At 36.9% G+C, this 17,859-nt stretch overlaps 1 protein-coding gene and 1 non-coding gene across 2 annotated transcripts in view; both read right to left on the reverse strand.

Moving 5' to 3' along the window:
• The window catches only part of LOC112049213 (phosphoglucomutase), a 16,390-nt gene extending 2,031 nt beyond the window's left edge, over positions 1-14,359 (reverse strand). The window contains exons 1-8 of the mRNA XM_024087011.2: positions 13,985-14,359; positions 12,044-12,125; positions 8,391-8,590; positions 6,353-6,509; positions 4,670-4,858; positions 3,582-3,782; positions 2,070-2,277; positions 810-993 (exon numbers count right to left, since the gene is read on the reverse strand). Coding sequence (XP_023942779.1) covers positions 810-993; positions 2,070-2,277; positions 3,582-3,782; positions 4,670-4,858; positions 6,353-6,509; positions 8,391-8,590; positions 12,044-12,125; positions 13,985-14,224 — 1,461 coding nt within the window. The 5' untranslated portion in view covers positions 14,225-14,359. The remainder of the gene's footprint in view (positions 1-809; positions 994-2,069; positions 2,278-3,581; positions 3,783-4,669; positions 4,859-6,352; positions 6,510-8,390; positions 8,591-12,043; positions 12,126-13,984) is intronic.
• Positions 10,284-10,401, reverse strand: LOC112049242 (U5 spliceosomal RNA). Its single transcript, XR_002887071.1, has one exon. It is a non-coding gene; the product is annotated as a U5 spliceosomal RNA (small nuclear RNA).
• Positions 14,360-17,859: the final 3,500 nt, after the last annotated feature.

The following is a 17,859-nucleotide window of genomic DNA, read 5'->3' on the forward strand; positions in this document are numbered from 1 at the left end:
ATGCAGGTCTTTGATTTGAGATCCTACATTACCTCAGACAAATTATTGTATAGGACTTGCCTCGCTATACGTTACTTTTCTGTCAAAGTATATGATCAACGATCTAATGCGATTATAAAAACTCTATTATTACTCTATTATTACTAAGTCTCTATAGTAATAATAATAATAATTGCCTTTATTAACAATTTACCTTAATATAAAAAACTATACAATATAAAAAAAATACGACACCGGTAAATCGTCTTGCCTTTTGGCATAGGCCTCCACCAAGATCTTCCATGCCTTGCGATCATGAACTTTCCTTTTCCAAAGTGTTCCTGCTGTCATCTTCAAATCATCTTCCCATCTTCTTAATGGCCTGTTGCGTTTCCTTTTGTTGTCTCTAGGGTACCAAACAGTTACGTACGTCCTTAGCCCAATTCGCGTTTTTGTTTCGCATTAAATGACCAGCCCATTTCCATTTAAGGTTTCTGATTGTATACGTCACATCTGTGACCTTTGTTTTTTTTCTGATACATTTAAGATTTATCTTATCCTTTCTCCTTATACATAACATACTTCTCTATAGTATAGTATTAAATAGTTGTAATCGTGTTCGTCGGTTAAAGAGCTCCGTAAAAATACCTTTCTGTGTTGAATGGTGTAAAAAACGGGCAAAAACTTCTAGTTTAGTACAAGATATATCTTATACTAAACTAGAAGTTTTGCCCAAATCCAAGCTTGTTTTCCTCAGAAAATGACAGACAATTTTGTTCGTGACTATGAGTGTGATACAGGTCCTTCTATAATTGGTCTGAGTACATTACCTGCTTCATAGCAACGCTTCTGTCGACGGGGTCCATGTACGAGAAGTTGTCCGCCAGGGCCACGGTGTAGCTCTTGCCCGCGGCGCTGTGCTGGGAGCCCACGAACCCTGGTGACGTCATCGTCTTCTCCAACTCCTGCATCATCTCATTGCACGGGTCGCTGGGACACTCCTCGTAGTCATACCTACACAAGAATAAAATACACAATAGGAAATAGTAGTCTGAGACAGATGTGACGTCGCTCGACGCTAGGTGTCGCGACTTGTTTCCGTAAAGAGTAGAGAGTTAGAGGAGGAGCTGTTTCCGTAAAGAGTAGGGAGTTGGAGAGGGGGAACTGTTTCCGTAAAGAGTAGGGAGTAAGAGAGGGGGAGCGCCGTACGATAGGCTTCAGTGGTCTCGTGGCGCTTGACTCGTCCACTCATCCTTCATGGGTTATTTGGGATAGGCGGGGAAAAAGCTTGAGCAGTGAAGGTGAGTGTTTGATGTACGTCGTCAAGGGATCCCTTTTAAACTTACATCTGGAGTCACAAGCCTCTGGACTGCTCAAGGTATTCTCTGCCATTTTTGGATCTTATTTTGGTTACAGTTTGTTTTGTTAATTAAGTTGTCCTGACAAATGTCGTTAAGTTTTAAAGAACTGAACTCAAATCATCAAATACCCTCTTATTTATACCAACACTGATACGGTTATTGTGGAGGGTATCCACATTAACATATACGAGTATAATGAATGTTAATACCATCAGTAATCGAGGGACTTGTAACAATAGGCTAGTTAACACTTTTTTTTAAATGGTCTTAAATAGTTCATTACCGTTCTACTAGACTGAATTTATATATTTTTGAGATGTAATTCCATGAAAATTTTAATTTTGAAATATGTTTTTGACAATATGAGCCAAAACACCTGTCGACCATGACAGCCCATTTTTCGACTGTTTCATGACGTCACTACAATAAATTCTATACAAATGGAGCGTTTGACAAAAATATTAGTTGATGTTCGACGTTTAGTACATCAAGTGTGTTAGTGACGTCACAAAATGGACGACAGCGTTTTTGAAATTTGGAAAATTTAAAAATATACGTTATATTTAAATTAAGTTTTATAAGAAATCCTTAACTTTTATTTATTGATATCGATATATTTCGGACCCTTAATCCATGTACACTACAAGAAATTAATATTGTTTACAATAAATTTGATATGAGTGAACTACCCTATTACGACAGAGAGATTAATGCTGAATGTCCACTTACCTCGTAAAGTAATTCCTGCCGTACTGCTGCCAGTGCGCGACCAGCATCTCCTCCACAGACTTGCCAGTGGCCGCCAGCACGGAGAGCCACGCCAGCGCCGCCCACAGCCCGTCCTTCTCCCGCACGTGGTCCGAGCCGGTGCCGAAGCTCTCCTCCCCGCAGAGGGACAGGCGACCGGCGTCCATGAGGTTGCCGAAGTATTTCCAGCCTGATGGATAACAAAATTATTCAATTTAATAAATCTCAGACCTATTATACAAGGAGCAGTTCGCATCCAAATTCATGAACAAAATTGTCTGTCATTTTCTTAGCAAAACGAGCTTAAATTTAGTATATATCTTTTACTAAACTATGCCCAGGACTAGACGCCCAAAGCGAAACCGAAGCCGCATACATTGTGGATCAGGCAGTATAATTATTGCTAAAGGACAGTCATTGCTAAAGCTTGAAGGCAATACCCAAGCATGTGTTTAAGTGGGCACTCAAAATATCTTGTGGCTACTGAGTGGAACATTCACCAGTGAGCGCTCAAAACATCTTTGGAGCTACTAAGTGGAACACTTACCAGTGGACACTCAAAACATCTTGGGGCTACTAAGTGGAACACTCACCAGTGGACACTTAAACATCTTGGAGCTACTAAGTGGAACACTCACCAGTGGACAATTAAACATCTTGGAGCTACTAAGTGGAACACTCACTGTGGACACTTAAACATCTTGGAGCTACTAAGTTTAACACTCACCAGTGGCCACTCAAAACATCTTGAGGCTATTGAGTGGAACACTCATCAGTGGGCACTCAAAACATCTTGGAGCTACTAAGTGGAACACTCACCAGTGAGCGCTCAAAACATTTTTGGAGCTACTAAGTGGAACACTCACTAGTAGACACTTAAACATCTTGGAGCTACTAAGTGAAAAACTCACTGTAAACACTTAAACATCTTGGAGCTACTGGACTAAACACTCATCAGTGGACACTTAAACATCTTGGAGCTACTGAGAGAAACACTTACTGTAAACACTTAAACATCTTGGAGCTACTAAGTGCAACACTCAGCAGTGGGCACTCAAAACATCTTAGGGCTACTAAGTGGAACACTCACCAGTGGACACTTAAACATCTTGGAGCTACTAAGTGGAACACTCAGCAGTGGGCACTCAAAACATCTTAGGGCTACTAAGTGGAACACTCACCAGTGGACACTTAAACATCTTGGAGCTACTAAGTGGAACACTCAGCAGTGGGCACTCAAAAAATCTTAGGGCTACTAAGTGGAACACTCACCAGTGGACACTTAAACATCTTGGAGCTACTAAGTGGAACACTCACCAGTGGGCACTCAAAACATCTTAGGGCTACTAAGTGGAAAACTCACCAGTGGACACTTAAACATCTTGGAGCTACTAAGTGGAACACTCACCAGTGGACACTTAAACATCTTGGGGCTACAGTGAAACACTCACCAGTGGACACTTAAACATCTTGGGGCTACAGTGGAACACTCACCAGTGGGCACCTGGAACATCTCCTTGCCCAGCGCCTCAGCGACGCGGTCGACGGCGGCGGCGGTGGGCATGCTGCGCGCGAAGCCCTTCACGCCGGAGCTCCGGAAGTACGGGATGTGCTCCAGCTGGCTCGCCAGCACCGCCAGCGAGTCCGACGGGGTCACGAAGAACGCCTTGCGACCGATTATCATGTTGCGATCACCTGAGTTTGAACATATGAAGGTTTCAAAAGAGGAACATCTTCAGTACAAGTACAGGCCGATTCAAATTTTTTATATAAATAGATTACGTCTTTACGAGACACACAATATAAAATATTGAATCAGTATTATCCCTAGGGATGATGACAGTTTTTTAAATTGTATATAAATTATGTATGCTATTAGTAAAGCAATTTTGTAAAAGTAACAGGGTATCTGCGATCATTATTTAAAGGGTCAGATTTGCGGCGCTGCCACGGATCCCTGAAAAACGCTACATACAAAATGGTAGGAATTAATGACGTCGTAGGTAGATAATGATCGTTAGATTTGTCAAACAATGTTTATAGTTCATAAATTAAAAATGTCACATTTAATGTAAGGAAGCTAAAACTGTATGAATTTTCATCTAACTACGATAAAAAATTTTTAATAGATTTTGAAATTTTATAATCTTATTTTTTTGCAAATGTCCAATCAATCTTTGCTTTTTATGTATAAATTAGTTAACATTGATCTCAATTACCCGAATGTATCATAAAAATCAATATATTCAAACCTAGTCATCATCCCCATTTGATCAAATCTCAAAAAATGTTTCCACATAAATAATGGAAAGCATTTGCAATCGCTTGCACTCTCAATTGCAGTTGAGTCCGGTGCCCTTTTATACTATGTGTCCTACCCATTACTTCTGCAGCTTCGCGACTGACTGAGCTTTGTCAGACTTTGGTTCTTCTGCGGATCTACTCATTCTAATTCAATCCTGCAGTCTCCAAACACATTTTAGTTTATCGCCCGCACAGTGACTCTAAACCTTCTTATGATTTAAGTATATATATCCCATAACAAAGTTCTTCAGACTTATGTTTTACTTGTTCGCACTCACCGTCGCCATCGAAAGCGGCGCCAAAGTCAAAGTCCCCGTTCTTGACCTCGTTAACGAGGTCGGCCGCGTACGTGAGGTTGGGGTCAGGGTGAGCACCGCCGAAGTCCTCCAGCGGGGTCACGCGCCTCACGCTACCCATCGACGCGCCCAGCTCCTCGAGGAATATGCGCCTCACGTATGGACCCGTTACTGGAAACACATGATCAGGATATCATAATATCTATTAATAGTCTTACAGTAGAATTCATAGACGTTGCACGGGCACCCCCAGGGGACCATTCACGCTCATTTCATTCGACGCTCAGCGGGTGAACGATCACCTGGGGGCGCCCCCACAACGTCTATGAATTCCACTCTAAGAGCCGTATTAGAAACGATCTTCACCTATCTGTGATGATTATTGGTTGAAGTGATAAAATTAAGTATGTTACAAAATATATTATAATTAATTAAACTATCATTAATAATAGTTAATAATAGTTCGGGAAGAATATTAGGCAACCTTCTCGTAATGTATTTAACATACTAAATTTTATACGTTTTGTATAAAATTTATTACGTTAAATAAGTACTTTTCATCCAATAAATAAATATGATTGTTTTACTTATATCATTTGTTATGGTTTCGTGTAAATCCTACTACTAGTTACTACAACCTCACAGGGTTCCATTGTAATAATAGAGTAGTTGACTCATATCAAATTTAATATAAATAATATTAATTTCGTATAGTACATTGAATAAGGGTGCGATCCATAATATCTATATTAATTAATAAAAGTTAAGGGTTTCTTATAAAACTTAATTTAAAAATCATTAACTTTCTAAAATTTTCTTAATGTCAAAAACGCTGTCGTCCATTTTGTGACGTCACAATGTTACTTGATGTACTAAACGTCAAACTAATTGTTAAATAATATTTTTGTCAAACGTTTGTAAGGGATTCGTTATAGTGACGTCATGAAACAGTTGAAATAGAGACCGTCATGGCTGACATGCGCTTTGGCTCGTATTGTCAAAAATATATTTAAAAACTAAAATTTTCATGTAATCACGTCTCAAAAAAATATCATAAAAAGAAATTCTATATAGTAGAACGATAATAATGAACTATTTAAAGACCTGATATAGTGCTAGTCGATCGGTCAGTGCGTCGTGCAATAATTGTTGATATTACTGTTCCACATGACGATAATCTGGTTAAAGCCGAAAAGGAAAAATTATCAAATATTTGGACCTTGCTCACGAGATTACCCCCATGTGAAATGTTGAGTCAACTATTATTATTCCGTTATTATATATAAGTATTAGTTTCAGTCAATGGTCTTATAGCGAAAAGCTTCGACCAACACCTTAAGAAGCTTTCGCTTAACTGTTGGATCAAGAGTCGGATACAGAAGGCAGTGATTCTTGAGACGGCGCGTATTGTGAGGAGGTTCCTCACTCTGGAGCCCTGACCACCGGTTGCTTGGGTACTCAAATGTCCCGCAGCGGGAGGGTTGATTTTTTTTTATAAACTTTTAATAGTGTTTTGTATTTTATACTTATATTGTTAAAAATTAAAAAAAAGAAGTAATAAAAAAATGAGAGAATAACTATTAAAGACCATTAAAAAAATGTTATTTAAAGAAAGGTTCTACGCAAACAAAGTCGTGGAATACGCTAGTTATTGCTATAACTTACCTCCGTTCATGGAGTCAATGAGCACTTTGAAGGGTTTCCTCAGCTCGGAGCCCTGCAGCAGAGTCTTGATCTTCGGGAAGTCGAATATTGATTTCATGTATTCAACGTAGTCTTTCACCGAGTCTATCACTTCCACTACAAACTCCCCCTCCCCTACCTGAAATAGGGATCCTTCAATGAAATATTAAAAAAAAAGTAATGAACATTCATCCAAAAATATCCGCACGTCATATTTACAACAAGCCGACGCGACGCGGTTTCACTCGCGTCATTTTTTTTAAAAGAATATTTGCCGTTTTTTTTTATTCTTTACAATTTAGCCCTTGATTACAATCTCAACTGATGGTAAGTGATAATGCAGTCTAAGATAAAAGCGGCCTTACTTGTTAGGAAGATGAAAATCCACACCTCCTTCAGTTTCTACACGACATCGTACCGGAGCGCTAAATCACTTGGCGGTACTACGGGTACTAGCCACCACCGAACCCAGAACTTTCGTCTTGTAAATCTACCGCCCATACCACTGCGCCATTGAGGTCATTAAAAAACTGATCCGGACTGGTCTGCAGGTAGCACATACGATGTTATTCCTTGCTTTTTAGTTTCATCATTCATCATCATTCATATTCGGCTCACTGCTGAGCTCGAGTCTCCTCTTAGAATGAGAGGGGTTAGGCCAATAGTCCACCACAATGGCCCTATGCGGATTGGCAGACTTCACACGCAGAGAATTAAGAAAAATCTCTGGTATGCAGGTTTCCTTCACCGTTTGAGACACGTGATATTTAATTTCTTAAAATGCACACAACTGAAAAGTTGGAGGTGCATACCCCGAACCGGATTCGAACCCACGCCCTCCGGAATCGGTGGTAGAGGTCTTATCCACTAGGCTATCACGGCTTTTTAGTTTACTGAATACATTTTTGTATTTGAATCCGGTTATTTTTGTTTGCCCATGAAGTCGACTTCAAAGTTATTAAATTATAAGATTATCATCAAAGATAATTTTCTGCATACACACAAATTACACAAATGATTCAGCAATTATTCTTCTTACGTAACTCCAAGGTCGTGTGTGTACTTATGAGATGAAAGATATTTTATATCTATGTGCTAGCGAACCCGGTCAAGCTTCGCTTTGACTTATGTGCACTTCTTCCCTATCCCTACTCTATATTACTCTACCCTAACTAACTTAAAACGTTTATATGGGAAATAGAAAAGGGTTGATTTTATGGTTTTCCCAGCTATTATTCTAATTTTTCTCACATTTTAAACCTTCCCTATACCTCCACGAACATTTCAAGACCAAGATGAGATAAATCCGTTAAGCCGTTCTCGAGTTTTAGCGAGACTAACGAACAGCAATTCATTTTTATATATATAGATATACTCATAATTCTACTTTTTGTATTGAAACGTAGAAACAAAGATGATTTTAGATTTTACCCGACTAACGTAAAGGAGGTAAATAGAAAACATAAAGATTATCGGGATGTTTGTAATTTTTTTTTTTTATTCTTTACAAGTTAGCCCTTGACTACAATCTCACCTGATGGCAAGTGATGATGCAATCTAAGATGGAATCGGGCTAACTTGTTAGGAGGAGGATGAAATCCACACCCGTTTCGGTTTCTACACGATGTTGTACCGGAACGCTAAATCGCTTGGGAATACGTCTTTGTCGGTGTGGTGGTAACTAGCCAGCCAGACCTGGACCAATTAAGAAAAACTCTATCGGTCCAGCCGGGGATCGAATCCAGGACCTCCGTCTTGTAAATCCACCGCGCACACCACTGCGTCACGAAGGCCGTTTTTCTTTATTATTAGTTGTAATTGTTATTATTTGATATTTTAAATGATATTCTGTGTAAAATTATTAGTATTTCGGCGTCCATCATAGAATTTCAAATTGGTAGCCCAGTATCCTAGGGTTGGCACTGGACTATTCCAGGGTGGGCCTGGATTTTGATTTTGAGCTACCTCTTTTGACATTTATGGCCGACGAGTCATACATAGTACTTAATGTTGAACCAACCTTGAACCTGGAGACGCCAACTTCATCGATATTACAGTGAATGTCCGGCACGATCTTGTACTCCGTGATGTCGGTGGTGAGCCTGTAGATGTCGTTGGTGGTGCCGTCGGGCGCGGGCCCACCGTTGCTGCAGTTGAATTTGATCCCGAAGTCGTTGTTGATGCCGCCCGGGTTGTGCGACGCTGTCAGTACTATACCACCTGCAAGTTACATGCATTTGTTTTAGCTTTAAGAGCGCGCAGCGTGTCGGTACGATATGGATAAAATTCGAAGCGCAAACGAGACGCCGAATTATGACTTTCACGTGAGTGAAGAGCACGGAGCGATTGACGCGCGACGCAAATTTTATGACGTGAGCGCCAAAACCATTTTTACCTAATTGCAAGTAAATTAAACAACATAACGAAAAACAATATTCAAGATATATACCTAATTTTGTATACAAAACAAAAATTTAAGAAAATGAGTTTGCTTTTCCTGAGATTGAGAGCAAAATGTGAGCAAAACATATATTTCTAAAAAAAATAAACTATCGAGAAAAGTTTTACAAATTGTGTATTTTGTATAGTCATAACGAAGCTAACACTTTGAAATATCATTTACCCAAATATCAGGCTCGTAACTTTTCCAGAATCTGAGATCCAGAACCATTTGTAACCACCAAATTACATATTGCACACTCTTAATCTATACTCTATACTAGCAGTCGAATGCTACTAGTCCAATGCTAATAGTCCAATGCGCTGGACTGACCAAGTAAGAACCGCTCTCCATGGATCGCTCGACGAATGTGCTAGGAGAGCCACACTACGGGAGGAATGGCGACGGATAGTGAGGCTTCCCAAATGACGACCACGAGCACTCTGTCAGGAGTGTAACGATAACGTGTAACGATGTAATATTGTAATTAGTAGTATATAAGTTAGATTAATAACAATTAGAAGAGACCGCACACCAGGGAACCAAGCTTTGCAAAGTCACCATTCAAGGTGTGTGGTCTCTTTCTAAAAATTTTTGTTTAATTTTAATCTAGTCTTATGTTTTTGTGTTTTTTTTCCCCTTTTTAATATTTAGGTAAATTGTTTGTGTACTCAGCCAAATAAATCATTTATTATTATTATAAAGAAGAAGAAGAATACTAGCAGACGCCAGCGAATTCGTTCGCGTGGAATTTAGTTTTTCAGCATGGATTTTTCCGGGATGAAAGTAGCCTATGTGTTAATCCAGACTATAATATATTTTTACTTCAAATTTCAGGTGATTCGGTTGAGTAGCCGAGGCGTGAAAGAGTAATAAACATTCATACCATCATAATCATTAGGTTTTAGCAAATCTCGGGAATCCATGGTTTTTTTTTCGGGATAAAAAGTAGCCTATGTGTTAATCCAGAGTAAAATCAATTTCCATTCCAAATTTTAGCCAAATAGCTTCATAACTCATTAGTCATTACTCATTACTCGATATTAGGCATCCCTTAACCTTACATGATGATCTGATATAATATAACATCATTAGTTCTCTCATTTATTTTTTTGTCTCTTTTTTAAATTTTTATTTAACAATGTGTGATTTGAAGTGTGTGTGTGTGTGTGTGTGAAAAGTGATTTTTTTTGTATTTTAATAAAATACAAAAAAAATCACTATTAAAATTTAAAAAAAAGAAACTCAACCCCACTGCGAGACATTTGAATTTTGAGTACCCAATATCCATACCCAACCGCAACCAGTGGTATGAGATGAGTTCCCTATTCCAGAGTGACAAATTGACAATTATAACGTCATTCTCATAATTCTATATCATAAATAATCAATCATCATAATTAATTTTCATAGTTTTTCGATTTCAATTTTCATAATTCAAATTTTCTTATTAATTTTTATTACAACTTATAAGCCCTACTGTAGGAAGTAGGGCATCAAAAATTTCAAAGACTCATTTGAGTGTTCCCCTCCACGGAAATCTTTAGTAAAAGGCGAAAGATTTATGCGTTTTGAAGGGAAACCAGAGTTACGATAATTTTGCACGCGCCGCGTATTATACTTTTGATGTGAACACAACGATAGCGTGAATATTTTTTGAAGCAGCGCCATCTAGTGTGCATATACTGAATGTGCTTTATTAAGAGAGACAAATATATAGTAGAAGATAAAAGTTACTAATACAACTTTCTAATATACAATATACAATATACAATAATTGAATAATGGTAAATTAAAAAAATCAAGCTGTGTATCATTAACTTGGCATATCAATAGATTCAAATTCTATTAACTTGCCAAGTTACTCATAAAATCATACAAACATCCTCAGTCCCCTAATTTGCCCTGTGCCAGTAGAGGACATAGAGATCAAGTTTTCTGTTTGCAATGGTTTTCCTGATCTTAATAGGAGCTTAAGATCAGATGTTCTTTGACTACTCAATAAATTAATATAAAATACCTTAATATTATTAAAAAGTGTGGTTACTAAATTAAGAGAACATTGAAAAAGTAATTTTTTGCAAACCATAATGATAGCAAATTGAAACCACAGAGATTACATATTTTTTTTGCAATATTTTGCATATCTCTGTGGTTTCAATTTTGCTATCAATGAGGTTTGCCAAAAAATACATACTTGTTTTTTGATAAACCTTTGTCAGATATTTTACTGAAAATCTAAAAAATTCTACTCCTAAGTTCAAAACATACTTTTCTCCTGTAAGTGTGTTAGGTCAAATCATAGAAGCTAAATTATTTATTTTTCTAATGATGATGATGAAGACAAAAAGTGTGCATAGAACATCCTTTACAGCATTTGTTATTGTCAGGAGAAGGTTCTTATGACAGAAAGAAATTAAAAAATTGCGCGGAAAATTAGAAAAAAGGGGTAGTGGTAGGGTAGAGGTAGGATAGGAGTAGGGTAGAGGTAGGTTGGGGGAAGGGTAGGGTTAGGGTAATGTAGGGATAGGTTAGGGGTAGGAATAGGGCAGGGGTAGGGTAGGGGTAGTTGAAAGTTTACATCGATTTTCACGGGTACGAAGTCGCGGGCGTCCGCTAGTATGTAATAATTTTTACTATAAATAAATAATATTATTTTGATAACTAATTGACATATGTTTTGCTTTATAAATGGTCTTGGGCTTTGTTCCCAACAAATTACTACTTAAGAATGATGCTAAATAAAAGCAGCCTATGTATCATGTAATCAGCCTTGTCAAAATATCCTATCACTAATAATATTTTATAGGTAAAAAGTTTAGTTTAGAGTATCTCAAGTTATAAGTAATCTGGGCCTGTAGCCAAATTATATAATTAAGTATAAATATTCTTTTCACAAATTGCTTCAAAAACTAAAAATGTATGGGAATTTAATTTTTATTTGGTGATTACAATAGGTTAGAAGCGGTCAAAGTGATAGAGGGACCTCTTGAAGACCTACAGAATTGTTACATCAAGAAGAAGAAGACATATGACTGATTGATAGAAAATCTGACTGTAACCCACCAATGTCATCCCCATACATTTCATAGTATTTGTAGTAAGAGAATTGGTATGAAATTTGGCAAGAGGCCCTAAGGTCCTTTCAGAACCCTATTATCTAGGTTACATATCACCTGACAAAATACAAATCATTTTCATCCTTTCATAGCAGTGACAGTTTAAATACAAACCCAGAGTTTGATATTTCCTGATGATATGTGACACGGCTGGCGTGGAAAGGATTCCATTTTGTCCAACTAATAATTTTGCAACCTGAAATAATATTGACTTTATTAATTTTCAAATTTACTACAAACTCAAATCAGTGAGAGACGAATATCTTATTTTATGAATTCACAGTAGAGGTGCCGGGTCCATCATGTGGTAGAGAGAAAAACACCAAGCAAAGTCCAGGACTTGTGACTACTGGATGTAGGGTTAAGGAACTCCTTGACAATCGACCAACACTTCTTTCGATCAACTCTTCACACTGTCACTTACAAACCAATTACGTAAGCTTTTATGGTAAACAAATTACAAAGGATTTACAAGCCATACTTACATGCCCGTCTTTTATCTATTGAAATATTTCTAATTTTATCTATTGAAGAAGATTGAATATATTCAGAATATTAATAAACGGTTTAATATATACGGAATATTATATATTGTGACGGCCTTCGTGGCGCAGTGGTATGTGCGGTGGATATACAAGACGGAAGTCCTGGGTTTGATCCCCGGCTGGGCAGATTGAGATTTTCTTAATTTGTCCAGGTCTGGCCGGTGGGAGGCTTCAGCCGTGGCTAGTTACCACCCTACCGGCAAAGACGTACCGCCAAGTGATTTAGCGTTCCGGTATGATGCCGTGTAGAAACCGAAAGAGGTGTGGATTTTCATCCTCCTCCTAACAAGTTAGCCCGGTTCCATCTTAGACTGCATCATCACTTACCATCAGGTGAGATTGTAGTCAAGGGCTAAGTTGTAAAGAATAAAAAAAAATATTATGATAGTAAGCTTCTACTTATGATGATTTTTTTAAATTTTTTCATATACCAAAATGGTTTATTTTCTCAACTCTCTATACAGATATTAAAAAGAGGTAAAGTCTGTGGTATTGTAGGGGGTAATTAATCTCTGGATTGACTAAACCAATTTTGAAAATTCTTTTACCACTAGAAAGCCATGTTATTTATGAGTGTCGTATGCTATATTTTATCCCTGTATTGTTGTGGGAATGGGAACTACACAGTAAACTGTGTGTGTCAGCTAGTACCCAAATATTTCAATACTCTGTCACTTAGAAACCAATAGAAAAGCTTTTCTGTTAAATAAATTATAATCACACTAATATTACAAATGTGAAAGTTTGTATGTAAGTGGGTATTTTTGTTACTCCTTTGTGCTGTGGCTACTGAAGTGATTTGACAGAAATTTGAAATGGCAATAGATTTTACTCTGGATTATTATACACATAGAATACTTTTCATCCCAGAAAAGTCTATGGTTCCCGCGGGATTTGTGAAATACTAGATTCCATACAGACCAAGTTGTGGGTGTCCACTAGTAAATTATAAAAACAAACATGGATTCTGTCTTTAATCTTTCGAAGACATTCAGCCTATTAGGACAGGACAGGAGCCTCTATCCATGGTGAATTTTTTATGTAAGTATTTAATTAAAAAAATATTTTATTTTGTAAACATTTAATCAATATAGTTTTTTTATTCAGAGATATGCTTAAAACCGACAATTGGGTCTAATGTCAGAGTGTGCTTGCATAAAATATGCCTAATAAGATAAATCAATATCAGTTATCAGTTAATCTGATAGAAACTAGGGCACATTGAAGATATTATCTTTTATGATAAATAACTTAGAAGTAACTTTAATACAGAAACTAGTACAAAAATTAATAAAATACTGTGTGGGAAATCAAAATTAGAAAGTTTACCTTTTATATATGTTCAAAACTTTAGTTATTCAAAATTTACAGACAGACAAATACTCTACAGATACTAAGAATATTAAGTTATTACAGATTAAAATACCTACATCGGTAGATTATGTACTTAATCTAGATATAGATCTATAGGAATTGAATTACAGAAAATAAATTAAAATATATTACATACCCCGTTACCGGCGGATATTTTTATAATTTTATCTACTACTTCTTTCACCAGGTACCTTCCATCACCACCAACTACCAGTGTAGATCCAACTAAAGCCTCTTTATTAGCGTCTAAAATACTTTGAATAAAGTTTTCCGTATAATTTTCTTGCATAAAAACCTTAACTTTTTTACGCAAACCACTGGTGCCTGGTTTTTGTCCTTCGTAAGGATTTGTACTAACAGTTACGATGCTGGACATTTTTTAAAAAATTAATTAAAATATATTAAGGAAAAGGGTGTTAACTCAGGGCACCAAATAAGTTATTTTAAATAGAGAACTTTGATAAAAAAGTTCGTAAGGTCAGGTCAAAACCCGCGACTTAAATGAGCTGTCAAAGCAATGTCACTCAAGGTCGTATTGGTAACTTTCCGTTTCACGCTCAACATTACAAATTAAATTCTGATTGTCATTTGTTTTTCAATTTATTTAAAGAAAAATGCAGGTATTCAACTTTATAATTTATAAAAATAATTAAAAAATATTTAGTTACGTGTTAAAAAATAATTTTACACTTAAATATATTATTTCTTAGTGTTCAATTTCAAGTCAAGAGTTTCAAATAAAGCGCCTGAATATATTTTAATAGTCATTGTGGCTTTAATAAAATAGGCTTGAACATCTGTCTAGGTGTCCCATTTGATTGTACAATGTTTTATCTGCTTCGACAGTATTGATCTTCTAGTACAATACAATGTCGTTGTTCTAAGTAGTACACTACAATATCGTCCAAGCTCAACTATGGAGAATGCATTGAGTCCAAAGCTGAAACATTTGGTAAAAAGCTCGGTATCCTCATGGTGATGCGCTACCTCACACAGGTACAGCTTCTTACTCTATATCAAGTTCAGGTTCTCTCGTCCATGGAATACTGCTCCCATTTATGGGATGGACCAGCTTGTTCCTCTGGACTCTATGGATCGCCGAGCTAGAAGACTCATCGGTAACGAGACGTTGCAAAATTGCAATAGTTGGAGCATCACCGAAAAGTTGCCTGTCTGTCGTTTTTCTCCAGGATCTATTTCTTAGAGTGCGTCCAGGAACTTTTCGATCTAGTTCCTTCTTCAGCTTTTTACCATAGAACTGCCAGACATCGCAGAGGTCTGCATCCATACGTAGTTCATGTCCCTTGGACAATTACGAAGCGTTTCGGTTCTGCGTTCCTGATCCGCACTGCGAAATTATGGAAGGTTTTTTCAGCTCTCGTTTTTCCTACAACCTAAAACATGGGTATATTCAAGTCAAGAGTGAATAACTTCCAGGCAAGCGCGTTCCAACTTTCACCATAAGCTGCACTGCATCATCGCTTACTGTCAAGTTTGATTGCAGTCTGCGCTCGCTGCCTGTCTGTCCGTCCGTCCGTCCGTCGTTGAAAGTACTAAATAAATTCAAATGAAACTGGGCATGATTTAAGATTGTTTTAAGATACTTTTTGTTGCAAAAATAAAATTAGAAAGGGTTGAAATAGGGGTTGAAAGTTTGTATGAAAAATCCTTCATTTTTCAAGTTACATTTGTGCAAATTAGTAGTGTGTAACTGTAGATACTTACTACCAGAAAAATACTAAAAATAATGTCATTCAAGATTTTGCAAAATTATGCCCCTAAAAGGTTATAAAGCGATGAAGTTTTTTTTATAAATATAAGTAAATCGTCCATATTTGAGTTATAGTTTTGTAAAATTATTATTGGACTGTAAATTGTATACCTTTATATCATGCGAAAATATTAGAAGGGGTGAAATAGGGGTTGAAAATTTACATCAATTTCCACGCAGACGAAGTCGCAGGCGACCTCTAGTTTAGTGATAAATTCAACTCCGGCATGAATTGCTTTATTTTGGATCGTAATTTAAATCATTAGACTTTGTCATGAATTGGTTGCTGAATCAGTCCGCTTTCTGCCTGGTGAAAGTACATTCGGTAGGTACAATGCATTTGGACGCAAGTGAAGTGTAGGAAGAAAGCGTAAAATATTGAAAGATTTCGCGTATTAAGAACACGGAGGTGTATAATCATTACACGTCAGATTAAAAGCACTATCAAAATTCCAAAATTTGCGCGGGATTTGTGAAAAATTAATAATATTAATTAATAAATTTCAAGGGCGATCGCTTGTCTACTTTAATAGTAAAATATTTAGTCTGTGCGGTCTGATTAGGATACGGAAAAAAAAACTTACCCACCCCCCACCTTTTCTCATTTACGGGCGCCATTTTGAAAATTCCACAGTTTTTAAAGTTTTTATAGTCAATGCCACAGTTCTGACGAACTCAATGACACCTTATGTCAAAATCCGTCCAGCCATTTGTGTTGTAGGGCGTGCCAAAGAAATGGACATACATACACACATACATACGCTCGAAAAACATTACCCTCCTTCTGACGCAGTCGTGTAAAAGGTAGGTACGTACTTAGAGGGTACGTACCATAAAGTCAAGTATTTAACTTTTATGTCTGTCTTTTCTTCTGGGTCTGTCTGTCTGGTCTTCTGGGTCTACTGAATGGATTTTTATCTGTCTTTCTTATGTTGATTACGTAGGGTGAAAATATTTTAAGACGCAAAGCTAATAAATTCGATCTTTGAAATGATAATTACGTCAGAAAACCATTGTTAGAGAACTGTTTACAGGTAAATTATTGTTTCGACCATGACCCTAAGACCTTGCTTTTTGTAACTTACTCGTACAGCTCGGGCGGATTAACTTGACACCTGCCTCTCAGACCAATTATTGTATAGGACCTGCCTCGCTATACGTTACTTTTCTGTCAAAGTATATGATCAACGATCTAATGCGATTATAAAAACTGTCTCTACAGAATCGATGTTAAATAGTTGTAATCGTGTTCGTCGGTTAAAGAGCTCCGTAAAAATATCTTTTTGTGTAATTGAATTGCCGGCAAAAACTTCTAGCTTAGTATAAGATATATACAAAATCTAAGCTCGTTTTTTTTCAGAAAATGACAGACAATTTTGTTCGTGACTATGAGTGTGATACAGGTCCTTCTATAATTGGTCTGAGCACCTGCCTCGAATGATCTTTGTACTGTGTTTGTATGGATGTGTTTGGTAGTCAGGTGACAAGTTAATGGGCACGGGTTATAGGTACCGTTCAATTGTTTAGTTCAAATGATGTTACATTATTCATGAGTAACCTGACAATATTTTTTTCATAATACGAGGTTACAATATAGCTTCAAAATCAGCTACCTGCCATTGTAAGTCCTGTCAAAATCGGTCCAGCCGCTTCAGAGATTAGCCGGACAGACAGATGAAAATTTTTAATAATTAATTACTGTGAATTCTTTCATAATATTAGCATTGCATTTCGTGAGTATGTTTTAAACGTACAATACTTAAATTGTATATACATATTTGTATCTAAAAATATTTCACAAGATATTACAAGTATCCTTTGAATAGCATGATATTTACTGTGATATTGGCAATATTGGTCTGTAAAGAAATAAAAAAAATCCTCTATAAAGAGGAAATATTTGATTGTTTGTTTGCATTTAATACGATCTGAAACTACTGAACCGATTTCAATAATTTTTTTACTGTTGGGAAGCTAAACTATCCCCGAGTGCTATCACACTAATATTATAAAGGCGAAAGTTTGTGTGTAAGTGTAAAAGTGTGTAAGAGTGTAAGTATGCTACTAAAGCGATTTGGCTGAAATTTGGAATAGAAATGGATTTTGCACTGGATTAACACATAGGCTACTTTTCATCCCGGAAAAATCCATGGTTCCCGCGGGATTTGTGAAAAACTGAATTCCACGCGGACGAAGTGGCGTGCGTCCGCTAGTAGGCTATATTTTATCCCCGTATTCCT

Source organism: Bicyclus anynana, chromosome 19 (genome assembly GCF_947172395.1).
Source record: "Bicyclus anynana chromosome 19, ilBicAnyn1.1, whole genome shotgun sequence".
Classification (NCBI taxonomy): domain Eukaryota; kingdom Metazoa; phylum Arthropoda; class Insecta; order Lepidoptera; family Nymphalidae; genus Bicyclus; species Bicyclus anynana.